General features: G+C 44.2%; 1 protein-coding gene across 3 annotated transcripts in view; it reads right to left on the reverse strand.

The window, feature by feature from the left end:
* Positions 1-25,114, reverse strand: part of GNAO1 (G protein subunit alpha o1) — a 309,727-nt gene that overhangs the window by 210,146 nt on the left and 74,467 nt on the right. For all 3 annotated transcript variants that reach the window (XM_039502945.1, XM_039502944.1, XM_039502947.1), the window contains exon 3: positions 1,158-1,299. In XM_039502945.1, the coding sequence (XP_039358879.1) occupies positions 1,158-1,299 (142 nt within the window). The remainder of the gene's footprint in view (positions 1-1,157; positions 1,300-25,114) is intronic.

Here is a 25,114-nt window from a genome sequence, read left to right on the forward strand (position 1 = left end):
ATTAAATTTTATATTTAAAGCCATCTGTCACAGACTATTTATCAGACATGGAGAATGATTTTTTCCCCTGTGCATAGGTTTTAGCAAAGACAAGCTATGTGCATTGGTTGGAGCTGAGTCACTGACTAATCAACAGATTAAAGTAGTCCGCTCAAAGCCATCATGTTGGTTCTCAAACTGCTCACAAGATCTCCAATGGTATATAATCCCTATGCTGTAAATCATGGTAGAAAATATCACCAGGATTTAGTTTCCTTATGGAAAAACCAGCAACACTGACACCTCCTTGCTATGGGCAAAGTGACATCGGGTCCAAATGACCCCAGAGCAGTAGAGGGCACACAGGTAAACAGACACGCCAATCCAAGTGAGAAGCTAAGCAGTGTGGATAGCAGTGGTAAGACTGCCAGAAGTGGAGTAGTTAATCTGAAATACTACAGTTGCTGCATGCCTCCACACAAACCTGATTCGGGGGGGAAAACCCTCATTCCAGAAGTTATTTCACTTCCAAAGTGGATTGTTAATGCAGAATAAGAAACCAGATAATTAAAAAAAAGAATATTTTTTTGCAGACACAAGGCTATTTACTCTGAAAAAACTAAAATTATTCTGAAAAAAACTTTCCCACGTAGACAAGGCCCAAGGAAGACACCTGAACATTAGCAGAACTTTCTCTGTGAAATATTTGATTTTTTTGCCTCAAGCAACTTTCCAATGGGTAGAAAATATCTACTGTACTGTTATCACGACTTTGTTTGCTCATATCTGTATTTTGGACCTTTGTAGGAGAATAGGAACCCTTTTTTTTTTTTGACCTGTAAAAGAGACCATGCACTGCCATATCCAGAGACAGCTGGGTTTTGTAATATGGAAGCGCCTATGGCCCCATTTTCATACTGTTTAGAGAGGCAGTTGTGCCCATAATTACCAAAATTGCACTTGCAAACCTATTTAGTTAGCCACTTGCACATGCAATTTGCACAAACTGATCAAATTAGTCATGCAATTGCGTAACTAAAATGTCTGAAAATCTTCCCCTAGATGTGTTTGGGTTGTGCAAATATGCCTCTTCTCGTGCTATGTAATCTCTAGTTTTTCCTCCAAATCAGCTCTTTGCAAATAATTCAGTCCATCATTTCAACTGGATATTGACCTACCCTTCGCTCCTTATCACCGTATTCAATGCCCAAGGTATCCATGGCACGGACGATAGCTGCCAGGGACTGAATAGTGTTGCTATAGACCACAGGCTTGTACTGCTTCACATCTTCTCCGGAGAAACCATCTTCATGAATGATCCTACGTAAAAAGAAATGATAAAGACCTGAGACAAATGTCATTTGCATTGAAGCGTTAGAACAAAGTTGTTTAAAAATTGATTTAATAACTTGATTGGCCTAATTTACTTGGTATTTCTTTTACTAGACCAGTGTTTCCGATTAGCAGCACTTCAGGCTTTCGAGAGTGACATTCTAGTTTTCTTCTCGCTAGCTTCATGATGAGACCTCACACCGAGTCCCGGTTTACTGCTGTTGTCTGCCTCCCATTTAATTGTACACACTTAAACCTGGAGTGGAGCTCGAACGGCTTCTTATTCCAATTGTATGACAGCAGCAGCCACTGGTAGCCTAGATGAGGTTTCAGGTCCTAATCCACCTCACAATGAGGTCTATGGAAATGTTTCCTTTGATTCCAATGGGAATTGGATCAGGCCTGTAGTCTGGCAGATAGCCACAAACACATCTATAATATAGCACTTACAACCCATTGGAATCGCCTGCTCAATATACGTTTATCATAAGGAGCTCTGCCATCTGCACACTCTAAGAAGAGCTAATAATCGGAGTTAGGTCATAAATTTCTCTTGATCCAAGACTGCACAGAAATTATACTTATGGCAATAAGAACAGGAGTCCTTGTGGCATCTTAGAGACTAACAAATTTATTTGGGCATAAGCTTTTGTGGGCTAAAACCCACTTCTCCGATGAAGAAACCCTGTGTAGCAGACCAAGACAAAGCGACTGAAATAAGGGTGGACCTTAGAGACTAACAAATTTATTTGGGCATAAGCTTTCATGGGCTAAAACCCACTTCTCCAATGAAGTGGGTTTTAGCCCATGAAAGCTTATGCCCAAATAAATTTGTTCCTCTCTAAGGTGCCACAAGGACTCCTCATTCTTTTTGCTGATACAGACTAACAGGGCTTCCACTCTGAAACTTATGGCAATGTATCAGTTCTGTGCCCTAGAAACCATTCATATGGCACTGAATGCACAGGTGTTCTCTAGTCACATGTAACAGGTATTAGAACACCACTCCATATTCCAACTCAAACCAGAAAATATGACTTTATAGTCGTTAATATAAAACCATCACCATGGGATGATTTAGTTGGGTTTGGTCCTGCTTTGAGTAGGGGGTTGGACTAGATGACCTCCTGAGGTCCCTTCCAACCCTGAGATTCTATGATTCTATGATCCAGATCTATGCCACAGAGTTTTCTCTCACTAGCTTTAAACCGATGTAGCTTTATTTGCTTTAATGGAGCTACTCCTGGTTTTCTCCAGTGTTGGAAGATGATCAGGTCTATAGATTATATGCTAAACAACTGGTCTAAATCCAAGCATATGCCGGTCGTCTTTGTTTAGGCCACAGTAATAATTTAATAGAACCTTCACTGCTTACTCAGTTTGTATTCCCTCATTCATTAGTCTAGTTGCTAAAACAGACCATAATCAGTGGGAGCTGCTGAGGTGAAGCAGTGGCTGGGGACTGTGAGGGGCCATGGGCCACGTTGCGCTCTACTGCAATAACTAAGAGGAAGAATAACAAAAACACCCATCAGGAATTGCCATTTGTGAGACTATGTAAACATACTGCAGGAGCCAAGGGGATGTTACTGCAAATGGCAGGTGGTGTCTGGACCTGCCACAGCACCAAGGGAATAAGACAAAAACAAATGTATCCGCAGAAAGGTCTGGCGTTAAGAAGAAAAGGAGAGAAAAAAACAACCTCCAAACCAATCAACACAGCCACTCACGTAAGAAATGGTGCCACCATCCAGACAGTGAAATGCTGCTAACGATGTCATTGGGGACACTATGGCGCTTTGGGTAATAGCTTGCACTGAGGATGGATGGCTCGTTGCCAAGCATGTGTGCCCTTTCTGTGTTCTTTAATGGTAATAAGTGTGACTCTTGGAGAAAGGATGGACTTTGCGCTCAGCTTGGTGCGGGTAGGGGAGGGGTGCGATTGAGGACTGAGCTCACCCTGGAGTGGGTAGAGGAGGGGTGGGATTGAGGACTGAGCCCTCCCTGACATTTTTGCAACCCTGAACAGATGACTTTCCAATGGAGCCTCATGCACGTACCACTCTGCACAGCCGAGTTTTATATCCATGCATGCAAGCCAGGGTATTTCATGCACAGAGCCCCAAACCCTGGGCCTGCTACGATGCCGTCGTACTGCTCTGGCTGAGCCGTGGGGCCATCCAATCAGTTTACCCATCCCGTTGCTGGACTCCTCAGGTGATGTACCACTGGATACGTTGACTCTACTTTACCACCTGCATGCTGGGACAAGCCCCACGTCAGGCCATGACTAGAGTCTGGGGACGCTAAGCTGCCAGAAAGGCCACTTGGATCCGCTGGGGACTAATCAGAGCAGAGCTGAGGCTGCTGTGGTATGCGGTAGGGACTGACCCAGCCCTTGGAGAGTCCCAACATTGGGAGGCGGGAAGGTGGCAGAAAGCCGCCTCTGCTCCCCATCTCCTGGTTCCGGTGCTAAATAGAGCTCACTTGGACCCACCCATTGGACTCATCTGGGGGTCCAAATATGAATTTGAGTGAGTGTGTGTGGACAGGGGGATGGGCACAAACACCGGTACATGCAAAACGGGTGAGGGCTATGTACGAGGCAGCTTGGATTAGCTTGGAAAGCTTTGCAGGGTGCATGTGTGAGGGTTGAATGGCAGATGTACAGCCTGGGACATTCGATTTCGTTTGCTGAGCAGCAGTGCTGGCTGAAGAAACTCCTTGAATCTTTGTCAAACCACATGGTTGTAAAGTCCCATGTTGCGATGTGTGTGTGTGTGTGTGTGTGTGTGTGTGACGCTGGAGAGGATCTTGCCAGATGTATTCTGCAAACCACGCAGCTATATTTTAAACGGAGGGAGGGACAGGTCGTAGTAGACGTGGGGGAACGACTGCATCAAATGCTTTAATGACTTTTCATTTCTATTGTCATGGCTTTCTTGAATTAACACTTCCACTCACACAACCTGGTTTTATTTGGGGAGTGGAGCGGGGAGGTTCTTCTCCCCCCCGCCATGGTTATAGAGCTGGAGACGCGGTAGGACTCTTAGTGATAGAATCACCATGCATTTAGCCCATGCACTTCAGCAAGTGTCCAAAAGGTTGGTGAATCCTGATCCTCCCTTTGCACTAGCAGCAGAGGTGAAAGTAAGCCAGTCCGGTCCCGTACAGTGTACCGGCAAGAGCAGTATTGGCAGGGGGCAGCTTCCCCAGCTGGGCAATTTAAAAGAGTCCTGGGCTCCCGGCAGTGGCCCTTTAAATCACCGCCAGAGCTCCAGGGCTCCCAGCTGCAGCTACAGCTACCATGGGGCTCTGGCGGTGATTTAAAGGTCCTGGGGTAGCGATTTAAAGCCCCCCCCTTCCGCCTGAGGCCCCCCCCACTTTTGCCTGAAGGACCCCCCCCCCCCGCTCAGGACCCCCGGCCCTGTGTACCAGTAAGTCCCTTAAGTTACTTTCACCCCTGACTAGAAGTGAAACTCCCTTGGGTCCCAGCTTGATTTACAGCAGTTGAGTCATTACTCAAAAGGGATGTGAGAAATTCACAAACTCCTGGGCGAAGTCCAGCAATTAGGACCATATTTGACATGAGTAAAGTGGAGGGTGACACAAATCAAGGACTCCTGTCACAAAGGTCTCTGCTCTTATTGTGGTGCCACTGATGTGCAGAGCTGACTTTCATTATATCCCTATAGCGCTTTTGGAGAAGCAAGTTCTTCCCTTCTAAAGTCTATGCTGTGGATGCTGGAAATTTGCAAATGTAGGGGGGGCATTTTCCTGGTGAGGAAGGAGAAAGGAATTAAGGTTTTTCACTTGTTCAGGTGCCTTTATGGCACATGAGCCTCAATCCCTATATGTAGAACTGCTGTGATGCCAATTTCTACATTAATAAGGGGAACAGAACTACAGAGGCGCGTACTGTAATAATCCCTTCCTGGTCAATGTGTCTTTCCCCCCTGAGAAGCAGCTTCAAGCAGGATTTAAAATGAACACCTCTAAGGTGAGCCACAAAAAAGCAAGTGCGACAATGCCTGTTTAATGTGTGTTAATTAAGACAGTGGCTTTCAATTCCAACATTTCACCATATAACTTAATAATAATAAAAAATCACAGCTTAACGATGCAGAGAATAAACAGAGAGGACCCGATTCTGATCTCACACTGAAGCATCTGAGTAAATCCACTGAAAGCAACAAGAGGCGTGAATTCAGTCTCCATGCCCATCCAGTCCTCCATCTCGCTGCAAAAACTGCCATTGCTGATGATCTAATTAATACTAGTTTGGATTTACATAGCACCTTTACTCCAAGGCCCTTCAAGCCTTGCACAAATATTAATCATTAAACCTTGCAAAACTCCCGGAGGAAAGGGAGGAACCTGAAGTGCCTCACAAGAGAGACAGGGTCGTGTTCTGCTTTTCATGGTGTTGACACACGTCTGCTAGGGACTAGATTTACGCCAATCAGCAATGTTGCCAAGAAACACAGCTCAGGATATTGCTCTGTGCATCGGAATCAGACTGGGATTGTGCCACCTTAGTTCAGAACAGCATGTAAAGGAATGTAAACTAATTGCACATCACTACTTTGTTCCTGCTTTAGTTATTGGTGGAACAGCCACCGAGCAGGGCCAGCTTTCATCACTGACATATACAGAGTCCAACATCTCACCGGTTCTGTTTGCAAAATAGCTGAGCCATATTTGTGGCATAACTGCGATAGGGTAGGGGATGAAGGCATCAGAGCTCAACAATAAAGTTGAGACGTTATAATTGATTTTTCAACACATGTTAAGGCATAATAATATTGGGTCTGATTCTAAGCTCACTCACTGGTTTACACTGGTGCACCTCCCTTTACTCCAGTGGAGTTACTACTCGTTTACACCAGTGTGAGAGGAGAATCAAGCTCACTTTGATTCATGTGGCAAAAAGTCCCACTTGAAGGTGGTAAGAGACTGGTGCCATCCACAATGGATGGCGGGGCGGCCTGGATCACTGATGTCCTGGAATGCTGTTCCTGCAGACAGGCTTCCTTCCAGCATTGGAGGATGAGATAGGAAAACGTACAGTTTGACAAGTACACCTGAGAAGCTAGAAAAACAGTTTAGACTCAAAATCTACAAGGAGACTCAATCCGGCCTCCAATTTTGCACCTACCAGTTGCAGACAAAATAACTGTGGGCACAAATTGTGGCAAATAGATATCTGCCTACCTGAGCTGTGGATGCAATTAGAAAGTTAGATGTCTTGTTGCTATTATTTCTGCCCACAAAATTGTACCCACAATTGATTTGTGGGTGCAAAATTGGAGGCTATTTAAAAAATGTGGCCCTTAGTCTCACTCACCAGATAGCAGTTTTACAGTGAATTACTGTACATGCCATATACTTCAGGTAAACCAAGCATTACCCCAAGCCCACTGCAGGGAAACCGAAGAGTACATTATAAAGCATAGCTTGTCTGGAAAGCCTTAATTATGACTGTGTAGATGCAAAGAGACCTTCAACAAGAAAAAGCCTGATCAGTAGAACTCTGGAGCAAAGCTTTGCTACTAAATCTTCATCCCTAAGTATTGCATAGCTGTAAAGGAAGATTTTAAGTCATGTGCTGTTAAATAATTTGGAAGCAGAAATAATCACTAGGCCTAAACGTTGCAAACAGGGAACCAGACTCTAACACGGTGTCTGTAACACACAGTTACAGTTTATAGCATGTCCTGGTATCACAAATGAATTATTTCCAGGGGGCTGATTCCTGCAGTCTTTACTTACCTATTCACTCCAGTGGGAGTTTTGACTATGACCCAGGGAGTTAGAATACTATTTCCAGTTAGCCCAGATCCGTAATTAAATATCCAGATGCCAAAATCCTGCTTGGGGTTAATATCAGAATAGTGATTGTGTAAATATGGTTCCTCACCCATGCAATATTATGCCCTTGCAGTAGGTCTTCAAGCCATAACCTGCTCTCTGTACTGACAAAATCTCTATTTATGATTTCAGTTAGCGCTGCAAAACCAGTACAGCTATGAGAGAGTGAGCTGGATTCTATTTCCATCTGTGCACAATTAGCGAAATGATCAGCACAGTTCTGATCATGGAGTCCTTATTAGTGGGGATGATGTAGATCCAGCTGAGCCCTGTCTCTTTCAGGTGCCCGGCTGAGTTTGCTGCGTCGGGACCAAGTAATTTTACTCTCTCCATCCCTTACCCAATTCTGAGCTTCATTTCTTAAATGCATATTCACCATTTAATTTGTATAATTAGTTGCTGATCTTGGACAGACATGACTAGAAAATCAATATTAAGGAGCAATGCATTTTCTCCTTTTAGAGATCTGTAGCCAATCTTTAAGATACAGGAATCATTATTCCCTTCTTTTATAGTAGCACGTGGCTGCTGCCTGGGAAGAAGATGACCCCTATAAAATCTCTCTCTCTCTCTAAAGGTACGTCTACACTACTCACCAGGTCGGCAGGTAGCAATCGATCTATCAGGGATCGATTTATCGTGTGTGGTGTAGACATGATAAATCGATCCCTGATTGCTCTCCCATCGACTGCTAAACTCCAGCTCGGCGCGAGGCGGAAGCAAAGTCGACGGGGGAGCCGTGGCCATCAATCCTGCGCCATGAGGATGCGAAATAAGCAATTCTAAGTCGATCTAAGATATGTCGACTTCAGCTATGCTATTCTCGTAGCTGAAGTTGCATATCTTAGATCAATTTCCCCCCACCCCCAAGTGTAGACCAGGCCTAAATATCTCAAGAATTAAGCTCTGGGTGTGTCTAGAACGTATGTAGGATTTGCAGAACTAATTCTGTTGTTAAGAATTCCTCAAAATGAAGACCTGTCAGATGTGATCAATTACACGTCTATAAAACCTAGCACTGGGATGATCTACTTAGTAAAAAAAAAGAAATTGTTTATATACCATTCTCGGGCTCCTAGGGGACAATTGGCAGTGCCCACAGATGGTTTTAATTTCAATCTTGTTCTTGAGCTCACCCAACTCTGAACACTTACTGGTCTGATTTTTATGTTGTCCCTGAAAAAAATGGCATTCTATCCATATGATTTGTTCCCAGTCAGACCCACACAAGCCAATCTCCTGACCAAGTTTTGCGCAGCTGATGGCATCCCCTGGCTTTGAGCGCTGGCATTGCTATAGCCAGGGAGGCTAGGAAATGCGATATGAGATTGCAATATGATACAGTGGCCAGAAGGCAACAGAATTTGGGGCTGAATGCCGCTGTTTAGTATCAACAGATGAGCAGTAGAGCAAAAAGAAGCTGATCTCAAATATCAACAAGAGACACAAATCCACTTCCTTTCGAATGAAAGCGTCCCCATGCTGCAGTGCCCGACTCACACCTTTCCCTTATTTAATCTTGAACCAGAGTTCATTTAAACAAGAGGAAGCATTGAAACCGGGTCAATTGGCCCATGAAAACTAGCGGGGACTAGGTTACCCCATTCTAGGAGTTCTGCAGCAGACAGAGACCTGGGGAACACACAGGTAGCTGCTGAGGGAGATGAAATAGTTCCAGATGAACAACTGGTGTCTGGAAAATCCCCAGGCTTCTGGTCTCTTTAGGACCCAGGATCTGGACCCTTGTAGTGTAGGGTGGGGCAGATCTCTCCTCTCAGCCATCCCTTCTGCCCTCCTTCCTAGAACTCAGGACAAGTTCTGGGAAGGAGTGTAGCCTATAACCTGCCTTTTCCCTCTTTATGGGGAGACACTAGAAGGAAGAGGGTGGCCTGCTGACCTCTCCTAGGTCAGGAAGAACAGAGCTGAATGGTTTTCACTCTGCCTCCAAACTGTGGAGGGGGAGCATTGGGAAAGCCACACCTCCAGCCGAGGCACCTGGGAAGAAGAGGACATTTTGTTAGGAAGGGTATTTTTCAGTTGTGGTTTATATGAGAGATTTTGCACCAGCCCAGGAACTGGGAAGGGTAACGCTGACTTTAATTCTAGCCAGTGCTGTTAGTCTTGCCCTTAAAGTCAACTCTACCCTTCCCCAGGTCCGGAGGATCTGAGGGAACAACTCCCAGTGGGCCATTCCTAGCTGAGGATCTCTGCTGCAGCATTCCAACCATCCCTCCTTCCTGGGATGCTATTAGCATGTCCCCGGAGCTGGGTTGGTGTGCTGTCTTTTTGTCACCTGGGAATACCCTTACGTCAAAGTCGCAAAAGCAGGCAGATTACAAGAGCCATGATCTGGCCCTATAATTTATCACATTTTAAATTCTGAAAGAAGAGCTTTGGAGAGTTTAGTGGGTCCCTCATGCTGAAATATATTATTTTCCTTTTGTTTGTTCAGCTGGACAATCAGAGCAGTGGGAGAAGACAGTCTCTATCATTAGGAAAACAAGTCATTCCCAGGAAAACATCAGAGAAAAACCTGTTGAGGGCTCTGATTGCTGAGATCCACGAGCCAGACAGTGAAATCTCCTGAAGATCAGTGCACTGTAACACCGACAGGCCTTGATTGTTGGGATTGAACCTGGGACCTCCGAAGCTTAGTGCATGAGCCTGTACTGCATGAGCTAAAAGCCATATGGCTGTTATGGCTGTAGAGCAGACTCGTGAATCTCTAAGTGATCTCGGTGCCACTAGATGGGACAGAACACCACACCCAGGAGGTGTGTGGGTTACACAGAGTCTTTGTACTACATTCTAAACTTTGTGTCTGCACCTGAAGAATTTGTAACCAAGTCTGCTCTCACACTACAGTAAACCAGCAGTCACTCCGATAAAGACAGTGGAGTTACAGCGGTGAAACACAAGATCAGAATCAGACCTTACTGGACTTGTAGGGGGGATTTGCAAACAAAAATACACATTTTCTCTGGCTCCAGAAAATGGCTGGACTATGGTAGATTTGAATCGCTTCATACCAGCCCTAGACTTGGCTTGCTGTAGCTATAGTCATCAGCATGGATGTCCTTGCACTGATCTTCCTTACCATGAGTGAATCTCATTCTCATTGAATATTGCATGATTTGACCCAATATGCCCTGGTTTTCATGTTCAAATTCTGCATTTAGGCATTTCAAAGGGGCCTAAGGGAATTAGGTGCCATGCTCCCACTGACTACGTTTTGTTTGGATAGTTTCAATATTGAAATATTGGATATTGAAATCGAGTTTCTGATTCGCCTATAGCAATGGAGACGAAGGCAGAGGTAGCACATTCAGGCATTTGAAAGGTTAAGTTCATTCCATGTTCCACGGACCATTTAACGTTACATCAGACTTCTGATGCAATGTCAACAAATGATCAAAGTTGTTTTGAACACCTAGCACGCTTTCAACTTCAATAGATGCCGCAAGTCAAAACTGTCTCATCTGCTCACATCTTGAAACTGTCCTATTAGATCAGAGCTGAGCAGAATCTTCAATTCTCAAACGGCTGATGCTGAGCCTCGAGCAGTAGCGTTTTCAGTTTTAGCAAGTTGGGGGAAAAAAGAGTGAAATATTTAATGTTTTCCAAATTGTCGCTCTGACAACTCACCAACATTCTGGGAAATTTGGATTTTGCCAAAAACGACAACAAAATTGAACAGCCACATCTGACAGAATCGTTGATATCGATGCTCACCCCGACTAAACAGCAAGTGTGTCCTGCAATAGCATCTACCAGTTACAAGCAAGGAGGTAATCAGTTATGCAGACCAAGAATTGATTTATTCGGGAGGGTTTTGATTATTTATTCTGATTTTTTTAAAAAGATGGTTCTGAGGTAGTCAGAGAAGGAAACTGAAGGCATAGTTGGAAGGACTTTGACATGGTCAACACAAAGTCGCCTTGTTCCTGAACAAGTACAAAGGGTGATTTAATGCTTGCAAGAGAAAAGATGCTCCCAGTTGAATGCCTCGTTCAGACGCATCACACACACAGCCCGTTATGCCACGCAGATCTTGCAAACAGTGTGTCCAGGTTCCCAAAGAGGGAAAGAAAGAAAGTCAAGAATTGCTTGACACCATTATATTCGGCTCTGTTGGATGAGTACAGAACAATCTTAGTCCTCTGGGACTTATTCTTTGATTCAAATGACCATATACAGACCCCTTTCTGTACCAAGAGCACTGTAAGACTGTGGGGAAAAGAAAATGAGCCTTGTCCTTCCACAGAGCTGAAATGCTTTATCCATGTCCCGGTATCATATAATCTACAGAAGAAATTCTGAGATGTGTCACAAAGGAGCCAGGCAACACATCACACCAGATATTTAAATAACTATTTATTAAAATGTTCTGGATAAAGGTGAACTCTTTTTTTTCCAAGATGCTGTATTTTCACCTCCTTTAACCTGGGAATTGCAAGCACCTTGACACTTTGATTATGGAAGATTCTCTAACGTCACTCTAGTTTTTGTAAGTTGTATTATAACTTCCACTGAAATGCTGTCTGCTAGCCAATCTATTTATTGAATATCAGTGGTCCGTGCGTGTTGCAGATGCAGAAGTAAATGATGGAGACTATTTTTAGTCCTCTTTGATGATGGGCTGTGATGATACTGCTTGACTGGTCAACACAGTGATATCATTAGGTCCTGTGTTTGAAGTAGAGGCATCAAAATTATTGCTTTTTAATAAAAGCAAGTCTAAATAGTCCTATGTGGATTTCAAAGCTGGGAAGATATTTGTTTCCAGCACAACAATGAAAATGATATGGGTACTTCAGATGATCACAGTTTTGCTTTAGGATATACCCACTGATTAATAGTTTAGGAGTCATGCTCCTAAAATATTTCCACTGACTACATACTACTTGGGTGGTGAAACTCCAGTGCAACCTCCACTGGCTATCTAATACTTGGACAGCCACATCTAAGACTCTACCATTTGATTTTACTATATGGTTTAGCAATTCTTCCTCTTCACTTGTTGATGTACATTTGATCATTGAAATCTTGTTGCAGCTTTTTTCCATGGTTCTCTAACACATTCATTCAGCCACTTATATATTTGGAAAACACATTGTCATTTAAAGATATATTGTTGCTATTTACGTCATTTTCAAGAAAATGGGTCAACTTCCTGTTTTTCCAGTTTTCCTGAAAGTATTTCTGGATTCTGATTCTGGCCAGCCCATGTGTGTGAGGGCACAAGGAACAGCATCTTACATACTGCAGTACAGGAAAGTGGGCACGGTGCTAGTGAAAATGAGCAGTGTGTGGATGCAAGTGAAAAGCAGTTCTTAGAGGTATCTGAAAATTCGATCATGATAGGTCTGGTCCTTGAAAGTAACCACAAAAGTCAAGGGGAGTTCAGCACCTTGAAGATTCACATCCTGTATTCTTAATGGTTCCTATTTGCTTCTTTTCATTAGATTTCTAATTACATTTAAATGCAAAGAAACCTCTTAATGGGCAGGTTCCTCTTCATCGCTCTACAGTAAAGGTGGAAAAAGAGTGGGGGAGTGTGATAGAAAAAAGCCATTTTAATTTTAAAAGACTTCTGAGCAATTAAGAAAATACATTTCATTCACCAAGCGATTAGCAAAGTGCACTATGTGCTGAACGGAATGTGGAGAGATGAATGAAACAATCGGGTTGCTATGCACTAAGCATTACTAGAGTACATTAGCCAATCACCCAGTACCACAAAATCTATATGCTCTGGATTATGTCGTTTTCATCTTACAATGGCACTAGCAACACTGGTGAAGGACATTTCTTGGGAATCGATGGCTCAGCTGCAATCAGATCTTCCAATACCTCCCAGAAAGTCATACATTTTGAAGAAATGCTCAGTGCTTCAATTATTGCTTCCTTATGAAATAAATGGAATATTCAGCAACAATGAACATGAATTGATTAGCTAACTTTGGCCCTAGTTTATTGAAGCACTTAGGGGTTTAAAACTAAGCGCATTCTTTTGTGTTTTGCTGAACTTGGGCCTAAATAAGTAGCTAACACCAAGCGGGAGGCGCTATTTCTTTAAATGCGTCCAGCTGATGACATAACGCATACAGTCCCCTCTCCTGCATGAGGAAAGATGAGGTTTCTTGGAGTGGTTGGGAGAGTGGCTATTTGTAGGGATCTAGACAAAGAGAATTTCATGAGATTTATAACTGAGCTTGGGTTACCTGTGGTCATCACTTCTTCCTAGACAGCTAATAATCCCCAGTTAATGCCCTGGGGCTTTAGCCATTAATGATTAAATACACCTTCCCCTTGACCTTTTCGGGGGTTTTTGTATCAAGGAAAGTGAGGGACAGACTGTGGCGACTGGAGCTGGGTTTCGTTCAGTATTGCAATCTATGGGACAAACTAAATGTTCATGGATCAGCCCATCGACATTTAACAAGTCCCAAAGAAAAACAGGCCTGAATCCAGACCCCAGCTCCGCCCGTTCCTAAACTATCGAAAAGTTCAGATCACAGCCTAAACTTTGACCCTCATCCTGTGTTAGCTTTCAGCTAGACTCAACATGGGGCTGTGACGATTTCACGTGATCACATTACCATGGAATGTCTTGATGGCTTGTCAAGGCAAAAAAACCCTCAACAAACCAAAACGGGGGGTTGGGGGTTCATTGCTTTGTCAAGGCCAAAAAAGGTCTGTTGTGGCACACAGTTTTTTAATGCATTTTAAGTTGTTTGTCAAGGGAAATTAGGAACATGGTCAAATATTCTTTATATTACAGTAAAATTTGTTTAAATCATTTAATTAGATTTAACTCTTCATATAAAACCATTAAATAACCCCTACTCCATCACACTGATACACAGCGTGTTCAAATTAGAGGGCTCTTGCTCAGTAGTACATTGGCCAGACGGAGAGATCACTGGCCTTATTCTGTTCACACTTACGCCCTGATGGAGCAAAGCACCATAAACCTTTGTTTAATGTTAAGCACATGCTGAAATCTGTTGACTTCAGTTGGATTTAAGCACATGCTTAAAGCTCTGATTCAGCAAAGAACCTAAGCACATGCTAAATTGTAAACATGAAAGTAATCCTATCCCTATTCAGGAAATCACTTAAGAACATTAAGTCTCATTTACTTCAATGGAATGTAAGCACATGCTTAAAGTTAAGCACATGCCTAAATGGTTTGGTGAATAGGGATGGACATAAACACTGGTTTAAAGTAAATTCTGATGTAGGGGCTGATCCCAAACCATTTGAGATCAGTGTTAGGCTTTCTACTGAGTTCAATGGACTTTGGATCAGACCTGTACAGTGATTCAATTGAGACTAGAATCAGACCCTGTGGCTTTTCAATTGAAACCAACTAAACAAAACACACCCATAAAAATCAGTGTTTGCCACACAAGTCACAAATGGCACAAGCATAGAGCCTCCATCACGATACGGAGAGGGCTAACGTTTTGTCTTGTGGGTGGTAACCCTACAAAGCCACATAAAATGTAGCCAGGAGCTGCATCAGCAACAATCTACCAATGTATCTAGAGCACAGACTGTGCGCCACAATTGTGATATGGACAAATGAAATGTCCACTAGGGACTAGCCTGAGAAAACCAAGGTCATTTCAGGTTCAATAATGACTCTCAGATTAATTACTTCTACAGAGCTTGTTATGCCATGATGGCAAAGTGGGATACACATTTTTATAAATATGGAGACTAGTCTCGGTGCTGGATCCATTTTTAAGATTAGTAAACTGAGGCACTGGGTGCTTAATTATCAAAGATCACATGGCAAATCCAGTAGCAAAACAGCGAACAAAAACCCTGGAGTCCTTGCAACTATTTCCTGCTCTGACCACTAGTTAACGCTCCCTCTCAGTCTGAGTCATGTGCTGCGGTGATGTTAAGGTTAGAGCACAGAACCACCCTGCCACCCAGGCTCACAGGTCTTTATAATATGATCTTTATCCCTCTTAAGATCCTACTGAACTAAACTGGAATAGGCCATACATACATCAATCAAACTTCAGGGGGGCAGATCCTCACCTGGTGTTAATCCTCCGCTAAGGATCTGGCTTATGATTTGTGACATTGGGTTTTCAAGTCAAGATGTCCAACAGGCATGAGCAAGAGGCCGTGTAGGTTTCCTACTATAAAGGAATTTCATTCATTACACCCAACTCTCCTGAACAAGTGATTCCTTAGCAAAAGTGAGAGATGGCCAGTGGTGTTCAGTAAGTGGAGCCCACTGCTGAGCCTTTTATTCCAGGCTCTTGCTCTGGACAGAAAGCAGTGGAATTTAATTTCCCCTCAATTTTCACAGCTTTCCTTGTGACTTTTTTCTCCATCGCTGACACAGCCCTGCCTCATCCCTGTGACCTTTGCATCAGGAAATAGCTGCTGCTGATTTCATTGTCATGAAGCCCAGTAACAAAATTACACAAGTGTTCTGCAGAAGCCCGGCCACAGAGAAGTAGGAATGTGAGCTGAGCTGAGATGCAGAATAACAGCACAACTGGCACAAGACTTGAGTGCGCTCTGTCATATGGTGGGCCCTCAGCTAGTTTCTGTTGAAAACAATGTGTGTGTGTGTGTGATAGTTGTCACTGTTTGACATGGTTGCCACCCTTGTGTCTTGGTGTTATCTACAGTTATATTACATGGTATGTATTGGCTCTCCCCCCTTCCTCCCCACCCCGCTACAGTGAGTATTTCTCAATGACCGGTCCGTGGACTGGCACCGGTCCCTGAGACCTCCCTGACACAGTTGAGGAAGGCAGCAAGCCAGTCCCTGGTATCAAAAAGGTTGAGAAACACTGCTGAGGGCCTGAAAATGTTTCCTGGGCAAAATTCACCCTTGTGCCAAAGGCCACCAAAAAGCTTTGGCACTTCTTATGTCCTCAGATGCTACTGATTTCAACAAGACTCGGGGACACTGATCCCTTCTGAGAGGATTATGCCCTACTATGGTTTTATCCCAAAGCATTCCAAGCTCACCTAGAGCAAACGTTTGTACTGCTGAAAAGAAATACTGCAATGACCTGTCTGTGATTCCCTTCGTTCGTCCTTCTTGAAAAATACGAAGGGGCACATCTTCAGCGGCTGTCTTTCAAAGTCAATGGAGACAAGAGAATTTACAACAGTTGAGGAATTACCCCCGAGAGCCTGGCTTTACGTGGATGGAATTCCATTGGCTTCAGTGAAGTTACTCCTGGTGTATGCAGAGAATTTAAGGCCTACAAGTAGAATAGTGGTCTGCAAAGTGGGTTCACAAGAATCACAATATTAAGAGCCAGATCCTGTGCAACTTCAGCACCCAGCAGGAAGTGCTCAGCACTTAACAACCTAGTGGTACTTTTCATAACTTCAACCTGCCGAAATGATTTCAAAAGACAACATCGGCCACAGCTTCCAAATGCCTAACGTAAAAAAAATATATATGAAAAAAACATCCCCAACCAATTACTGCATCGCTTACCTAGGGTGATTCATTTTTCAATTGAGTAGATGCTTCCTATCGAACTGGTTGTGCCCACATCAATATACATGTTGCAAACAACGTTTTCTTTAATAAAACTGACAAGATATTGACAGTAGGATATTATATTTCAAGTGTATCAGATTCAGACAAAAAGCTCACGAGTTAAAGGTCCAGGTCCCATGTGAGTAGTCCTTATTCATATGAGGGAGTAAGGGTTTGTAGGATCCATCTCTAAAGGTCATCACTCAGTCTACTCACCCCTTAATCCCTTAAATTAGGACTTTAGTGGTGCACAGACATTCTACACCACTAAATTTCTCCAACAGATCTAGTGAGACTATTTGTTTACTTGAAACAAGGTTATAAAAGTGTGGTGAGGAAGTTACAGTGCCCTCCGTAAGGTTAAAATTTCAATGGCTCCATTGCCACTCATTCATTAATCTGAAACAGGATGAAAACCCCTTGGATTATGTATAGCTAAACCAACAAGTGGGGCCAGATGCTTGTGACCTTGTGGTTCATGACCACAATGATACAGTTCGGAACTACATTATATTTCAAACTATCGCAATTAACGTCCTTCCGCCTCCCTAGCTTTGCTTGAATGGCCTGTCCTGCATCCATTCATGCTAGAAAATATCTGAAACTGACAGAAGACTGAATGTGCCTATAAGCCTATATTTCAAAAGGAAAAGTATTTTTCCTAATTGGTGTCAGGTCTAAGAGTCTTAAAACCTTGAATCCAATTGGGAAAAGGGTTTGGTAGATTGTTTGGTTTCCTCACTTCTGTACCGTATTACACCAAGGACAGGTCTACACTGTGGGGCTCTGGCGACCTAAGTTATGCTACTCCAGCTATGTGAATAACGTAGCTGGAGTCGACGTACATCAGGTTGACTTATTGCGGTGTCTACACTGCGCTGGGTCAACGGGAGAAACACTCCGGTCAATTTACCGTATGCTTCTCATTCCAGCAGAGTACCAGAGTCGACAGGAAAGCGATCGGCAGTCGATTTAGTGAGTCTTCACTAGACTGACCCCTAGTGGATCGATTACCACGCGTTGATCCCCCGGTAAGTGGAGACAAGCTCTGAGACTCCCAGATCTTCAGCTGGTAAAAACTGTCACAGCCCTTTTTGTGTTAGTCTTAAAACAGGTCAGCATGGCCACTCAAAAGAATTCTTACCACTCATTTATTTCTAGGGTTCAAGGAACTCAGTGTAATTGACAAGCCTCTTCACAACCAAAAGGGTGAAATATATTTGGTCAAAACTGCCAGTGCCAAACCCCATGAAGTGCTCCCGCCTGCTTTAATTGAAGTCAATTGCAAACCTCCCACTGACCTCAATGGAAGTGAGATCAGGCTTTATGGCCCCAATTGAAAAAAGTATTTAAGCACATGCTTGTCTACATAGACTCCCGTTTCAAAGCTGGCTACGTCAAAGCACACTAGGGAACTGTCAGAGGCAGCATCCAGATGGACACTTAGCATGTGTCAGGCTAGTGTGGGGCAGATTTACACCCCAGCTTGTCACTGACTAGTTGTCCATGTAGACAAGCCCTAACTCTAACCAGCCATGCCACAATCCGGGTTCTCCCCTTCCAGGGAATTCCTTCTGCAACAGTCTAGCCACACCTCGCAGCAGCTTGGCAGTCTCTTCAGCGGCGAGTGGGGGGTGGGACCCAGGCCCGCCCACTACTCTGGGTCCCGGCTCAGGGACCCTGTGAACAACAGCTTCTCGCTGCCTCTCCTTTCTTTCTCCACCAGTCTGTCTCAATTCCCTGGGCTGCTTCCCCACAACCCTAGCACCTTCGGTTCCTCCCTCTGGCTCCTTTGTCCTCTTCCCAGGGCCTTGGGCCTGCAAGCCCTAGCAGCCCTGTTCATGGTGCTAGTCACTGCAGCCCTTTAGGAAGCCGGTCTCCTCCCTTGGGCTTCGGGCAGCAGACTGACTCGCTGTGGCCTGCAGCTTCCTTTTATATGGGCTGGCGGGGCCCTGATTCGCTGGTCCAGCCACTGCCCTAATTGGCTGTTTCCTTGCAGCCCTCCAGGCTGGATTTTAACTCTATCAGGACCAGTGTGGGGCAGACTCCCTGTCACACACTCGTATAAGTGTTTTCCTGGTTCAGAGCCAGAGTGCTGAGTACTTGCTTAAATGCTTCGCTAGATATGGGCCAAAGTGCTCAGCACCTTACAGGACTGGCAAAGTCCTAGAGAATGTAATAGTGATAAAAACCAATAGGGTTCCACAGATATTTAATAAAGATCTATGGACATTACAAACCTACAGAACTTAATAGAGAATCCATCTTCCTTAAATCATCATGGAGATTTCTACAGCAGGGCTGCCATTTTCTGTTAAAAGCGATAGATTTTTCCATGAGGGAGAGTTCTGCGTGTAAAGGGGCTTGCAGGATAGGAACATGGCTTAGCAATGTCAAGACCATGCCACACCAATGTGCTGGAGTTGGAACAGGTGCATCACTAGGTAAGGGGGATGGATAGCTCAGTGGTTTGAGCATTGGCAGGGCCAGCTTTAGGCCGATTCCACTGATTCCCCCAAATCAGGCCCCACGCCCAGTGGCAGGGCCGCCGGGGGGTGGGGGGGAAGGAAATGGCTGAGAATCCCTTCCCTGGCTAGAGGCGCCTTTTTAATTTTTACTCACCCGGCGGCGTTCTGGGTCTTCGGCGGCACTTTGGTGGTGGGTCCTTCACTCGCTCCGGGTCTTCAGAAGCACTTCGGCGGCAGGTCCTTCAGTGCCGCCGAAGACCCGGAGCAAGTGAAGGACCCGCCGCTGAAGTGCTGCCAAAGACTCGGTGCGCCACCCGGTGAGTACAAGCCCCATGTGGGTTTTTTATGTGGGTTTTTTTTTTTTAGTCATCCCTGCTGGGGCCTCGTTGAAACTGTTTGAATCGGGCCCCGCACTTCCTAAAGCCGGCCCTGCATTGGCCTGCTAAACCCAGGGTTCTGAGTTCAATCCTTGAGGGGGCCATTTAGGGATCTTGGGCAAAAATCTGCCTGGGGATTGGCCCTGCTTTGAGCAGGGGGTGGGACTAGATGACCTCCTGAGGTCCCTTCCAACCCTGGTATTTTATGAGTGTATGATAAACCACATGATGCATCATTGCTTTACTCCAGCTTCACACTGGTTTTACACTGTACACATCTAGAATTAGTGCAGTTACACCAAAGTAACATAGTAATGAATCACATAACCTTGGAGCTCACTAATGATACATTTTTAGGCCCTGATTCAGAACAAATGTAAGCACAGGCATAGGTGCATGCCTATTCAGAAAGGCACTTAAGTGTGTGCCTTCAATGGGTCTTAAACATATGCTTAAAGTTAAGCACCTACTTAAGAGCTCTTCCTGAATAGAGATGCTTTCCTGAATTGGAGCCTTAGTTCTGCTATGATTACTGCATTCTTTTTCTTAATTATATTTAGTTTCCTGGTAATTTTTCTTTAATTTAATTTTTGCATCATACAACAGAACATGAAAATGAACTATCCTGTTAGGAAATGTTAATGATAAATAGCAAGTTACAACGCAAATAAATGATTACAAATGTAAGTGATGGAGGAAACCCTCTCTCTCTCTTTTTTTTTAAATATACCAGTAAACTGAAAACAAACCATTTCCTGATGCAAGGACGTAAATATAGTAAATGGGCAGAGAGATCCACCACTAAGGTCAGCATAGAGACACAAATAGAAATCAATTATTCTTAACAGTGCAGCCAAACACTGTCTGAATGTACCGGTAATCCCGCTGTGAAAATTAGCAACATGGAAACAAAACCAGGCCTCTGAGACATACACTGAAGTCACACTAGTGAACAGTTGTTATCCATACTGATCCTGATCCTGCATAGACTTAAGCACGTTGGTAACTTTACTGACATGAGTAACCTTAAGGTAGGATTGCTCATGTGAGAGTGTTACTCAGATGTTTAAACCTTTAAAAAATAGATCTCATTGTCAATAGAGTTCTTGAATCGGTGACTTAATCCTACCAAAGATCTGAGAGTTAATTAATCCATTTGCCTTTGATTTGATTCATTGTTGATGAATACCGCAGACTGAAATCACCATAACTAACTTCGATATTATATAAAACAGTTACAAGGATAGAAAATGAATTCTGCACTGACAGCTACGATTTTGCTAAGATTTCCTGTCTAGATAATAAAATCAGTATCCATGAGCTTGTGTTTATCTTTGAAATGTCTCGAAAAATAAGACCCTCGTCCTCACAGAATTATTTATTGTAATGATCTTGCTAGTGGATCACTGTCCTCTACTGGATTGAACCAGAACTGCTCCACTGTGTCCTGCTCCCTATAATGATAACAGCTAGTGGAGGTCAGGGGCGGCTCTAGCCATTTCGCCGCCCCAAGCACGGCGGCACGCCGCGGGGGGGTGCTCTGTCGGTCGCCGGTCCCGCGGACGTGCCTGCGGAGGGTCCACTGGTCCCGCGGCTCCGGTGGACCTCCCGCAGGCGTGCCTGCGGATGCTCCACCGAAGCTGCGGGACCAGCGGACCCTCTGCAGGCACGCCTGCAGGAGGTCCACCGGAGCCGCCTGCCGCCCGGCAGAGCACCCCCCACGCCATGCCGCCCCAAGCACGCGCTTGGCGTGCTGGGGTCTGGAGCCGCCCCTGGTGGAGGTTCTCCTTTAACTCAAGTAGCAAGGCGCCTATGGTTTCAGAACAGGAGGAGCCTTGTTCTGTCCCCATGGTTACCCTGAAGTTCTGAAGAATTCTTCTGTCGAGCTAGTGGTATCTACACCAGGGTTTAGGTTGGCTTAATTACTTTGCACAGGGCATGACATTTTCTGCAACCTTGAGCAATGTAGTTCAGCTGACCTAACTTCATAATATAGACCAGCCCTGATTCAGGCCTGCTGACGAGCTGCCCCCTAGGCCCAGATCCACAGACGTACTTAGGTGCCTACGTCCCATTTTGTAGGCATCACAGAGATCCACAAAACTCCCACTTGGCAGCCGCCTAACCCTGTCCGTGTCTCACCTCACTCGGTACCTAAGATTTTTGCAGTAAAAGTTCCCTCAGAGCATTTGGTCCTGCCTCAGAGCCTGCAGATTGCTGCCTTACTGTAGGCACCTGGGCACCTGTCTCCTACCTATGCCCCGAGTGATCCATGAACCAGGGGAAGGTAGGCGGAAGGGCGCCTGTCTTGCCTGCAGGATCTGATCCAGTAGGTTCTGTTCAGAAGCTGACTAACTTTTCCCTCATGTCTTGCTAGCCTGACTCCCCCGTTCTCCACCCCATGCTATTGGGGAAGGGTGTTTTTGAAAGCAGTTTGACTCTGCAATGTCGACTTCAGCAACAATTAAACACTAGGGCCGAGATGCACAAAAGAGGATCAGGTGCTGCGATGCTAAGCCCCCTCCCCAGCTCCCACGGCCATTGTGTGTGAAGGGAGACAGGAGCTTAACTCCCTCGCGCCAGAAAAGCACTGAAGCCACCTGACTCCAGGAGAGGAGTTCCCAGCTGTGGAGCCCGGGCAGAGAAAGGTGCCTTCATGAAGCCTGGCCTTAGGCACTGAATTCCACGGGAAGGATGGGGCTTAGCACACACCCCTCTGGTCAGTACCTCCCATTTGTTAGCTTCGGTGGCGTCCTGCTTAACAGGATGGCTTTTGTGGATGACATTCTAAGGCGCCTGTCTCTCCCCATTCATTGTAGACGGAGCCCAAGAGTCTAACTCAGCTTTGTGGATGCCATTGTGATTCCAGGGATGCTCGTCTAGGTGATGGGAGAGCAGAGAGAGGAGAAGGAGGATTCTCAGTGTCGCAACAACTAAGTCTCTTTGTGGATCTGGGCCCTGGTGTTTAATTGTTGCTATGTAAATGTTCCAGAGACAAACTGTTTGCCACAAACATCTCCTTCCCCTTCCTCTCCAGGAAGAAAATACCTGGCTTTCTTCTCACTGCCCTGAATCCTTACGTTATGCCAACAACCCAGGAAAAACCTTCCTAAGCAAGAATCAAGGGAAAAGGCAGAATTCTTTGCAAACCAACATAACAGCTCCAACGACCTTTGCGTTGGCTCCACATTCAGCTGTAGGCCGAGAAGGGCCGTAAAGGGTGGAGGGCAAAGCAAAGAGCAGTAACTGAAAGGAACAATGGGCCCATTTAAACGGAAGCCATCTTGGCTCCCCACCCCTTGCACACACACTCTTATTGGAATATGCCTATTTTGTGTGTTAATGGCTGCCCCATCTCTTCCCCAGGATTCTGTACATAGAGACACTAGGATCTGTTGTAGACCTAGGCAGGTTGCATCATCTTCCTTAACTAGGAGAGTGTGGAAAAGACACTTGAAGGCTGTTCACTGCAATGTGAAGATCCTGCTGAAATCAAAAGGGCTATTTTGATTCATCAAGCCCTTTTCCCCCTCCCCTCCGCCTAACACATACAATTCAGTCTGCTATCTTAGAAACCCTAGACAAGGTAAAGAACAGCGATGAATGGAAAGCAGAATTTCTGTAGTGGGAAATTCTGACTTTTTAAAAAATAGTTCTGAATTAAAATAAAAAGCCAAAATTTTGAAATTTAGTGTGAAATTACAAAAAAATTCAATTTGGGACCATCAAAACGCTTAGTTCACATAAGGACAAATCAATTTGTTTTGATAAGGTTGAATTGTTTTGTTTTGACTTGTATATTAAATTTTCTTTTTAATATATACATGAAGTGGATATACATGGAATATGCTACAATAAATATTTTAAAATAATATCAAAGTCAAAACAAAATGATTCAACCTTATCAAAACAAAATTAAACATTTTCCCTTATCACAATGAAACATTTCACCATTACTGAAATTAAATGGGAAAATCTGAACAATTCATTTTCTCTTCTCATTAAAAATGTCAACAAAATTGACATATTCCTGTGAAACGTTTTGATTTCAATGAAACTGCATTTTTTCAACAGAAAACTGTCCTGTCAGAAATGTTTCTCCTGGTTGTAGTAAAGAATGTGTTGGCTTCCATTGTGTTACCAGCCGGTAACGTATACAAACATTTAAGCAAAAAGAGTCCCTTCTTTGGGTGACTATTTGCTGATCCTATAAAATGTGTCACATTGTCAATCTGCTTTGTTCACTCCTCCTCCAGGAGAAATGAGATCCCTGGAGGAAAAAATCCACTGGCCAGTGATGACCCACATGAGTGAATTTTCATTAATTCCTTGTTAATGTTACATAATGTCATTTTGCTGAATTAAACTTGTTTGGATTAATCCTCTTAAATGATCTCTTAGATGCAGGGAAATCCAGCTGCAGTTGAATTGTCCCACAACCCAGTTCTTGAAAGTCAAAACGATGCTTTAAAATGCTAATGGTTTAGTTAAATTTATCCAACCAACTGGAAAGATACAAAGCAGCTTTTTATGGCTTTTTTAGATCATTTACAACTTCTGTAAGCTGTCATTAACCATCATCAAAGCCAGAAAGTGAGGCAAATGGGCCTGATATTGATTTTATTGCCCAATCCTAAATAATAGTCCTGGTTTCCTGTTTGCCTCGTCTGAAATATTTGTTAGAGAGACAGTGACTTGGTTTTCCAAAACCACTCTGACCTGCCGTCATAACCAAGTTAGTGATGATATTCTGTATGTAATACAGAAAACAAAGGACACACATAGCTTGTTTAGCAGGCTGTATTTTTATTGAGAGGTTTATAGATATCGGTAGACCCTGAAGATTTAAAAAAATAAAATAAAAATAAAACCCAGCCTTACAATGGGTGAAATTCCCCCTGGTGCCAAAGACCAGCGTGTACCATGTTTGTCCCATGGGTTCCTGTGGGTCCCCCTACACAGGCATGAATTTCTCTCCAAATCCTAGCTCTAGTGTCATTTATTAATAATGAATCCACCGCCAGCAAAAATTAAAATGGACTCTTAGGGGCTTGTCTAAAGTATACCCAGGTTCGGCCTATGGGGGAGAGGGGAATGAATAGCAATGCGCACTAAAGTGCTGAGCTGTAACTCCCCCATGTGGACACTGCGGGCGTGACCCTAGGTTGCATACATGTAATCCTCAGGCGTGATTATATGAATGCAAACGAGGAAACTTTTAGTTCGCATCCACACAGGGGAGTTACAGCACAACACTTGGGTGCACACTGCTATTCACGCCCCTGTAGTCCGAACTCCGGGGCAGTGTAGACGTAGCCTCAAAGTAGACTTTTGGTTTGGGATCTGAAACGTTGCAGCACTAACTGCCTTTGCTGAATGTTTGTTTGAGCAGCTACCAGTGTTTCTCTTTGCTCTGCCCTGATAGTAAATGTGATTTTTTTTTTAAAAAAGCACAACACTTTTACTGTATTTTACATATTAAACAGAGAAGGAAATAGTTTGACAGACTGTGGAAGCAGTGACTATCTGCAGCTCTGAGTATACTCCATATC

This window comes from Mauremys reevesii, linkage group 16, assembly GCF_016161935.1.
Source record: "Mauremys reevesii isolate NIE-2019 linkage group 16, ASM1616193v1, whole genome shotgun sequence".
NCBI lineage: Eukaryota > Metazoa > Chordata > Testudines > Geoemydidae > Mauremys > Mauremys reevesii.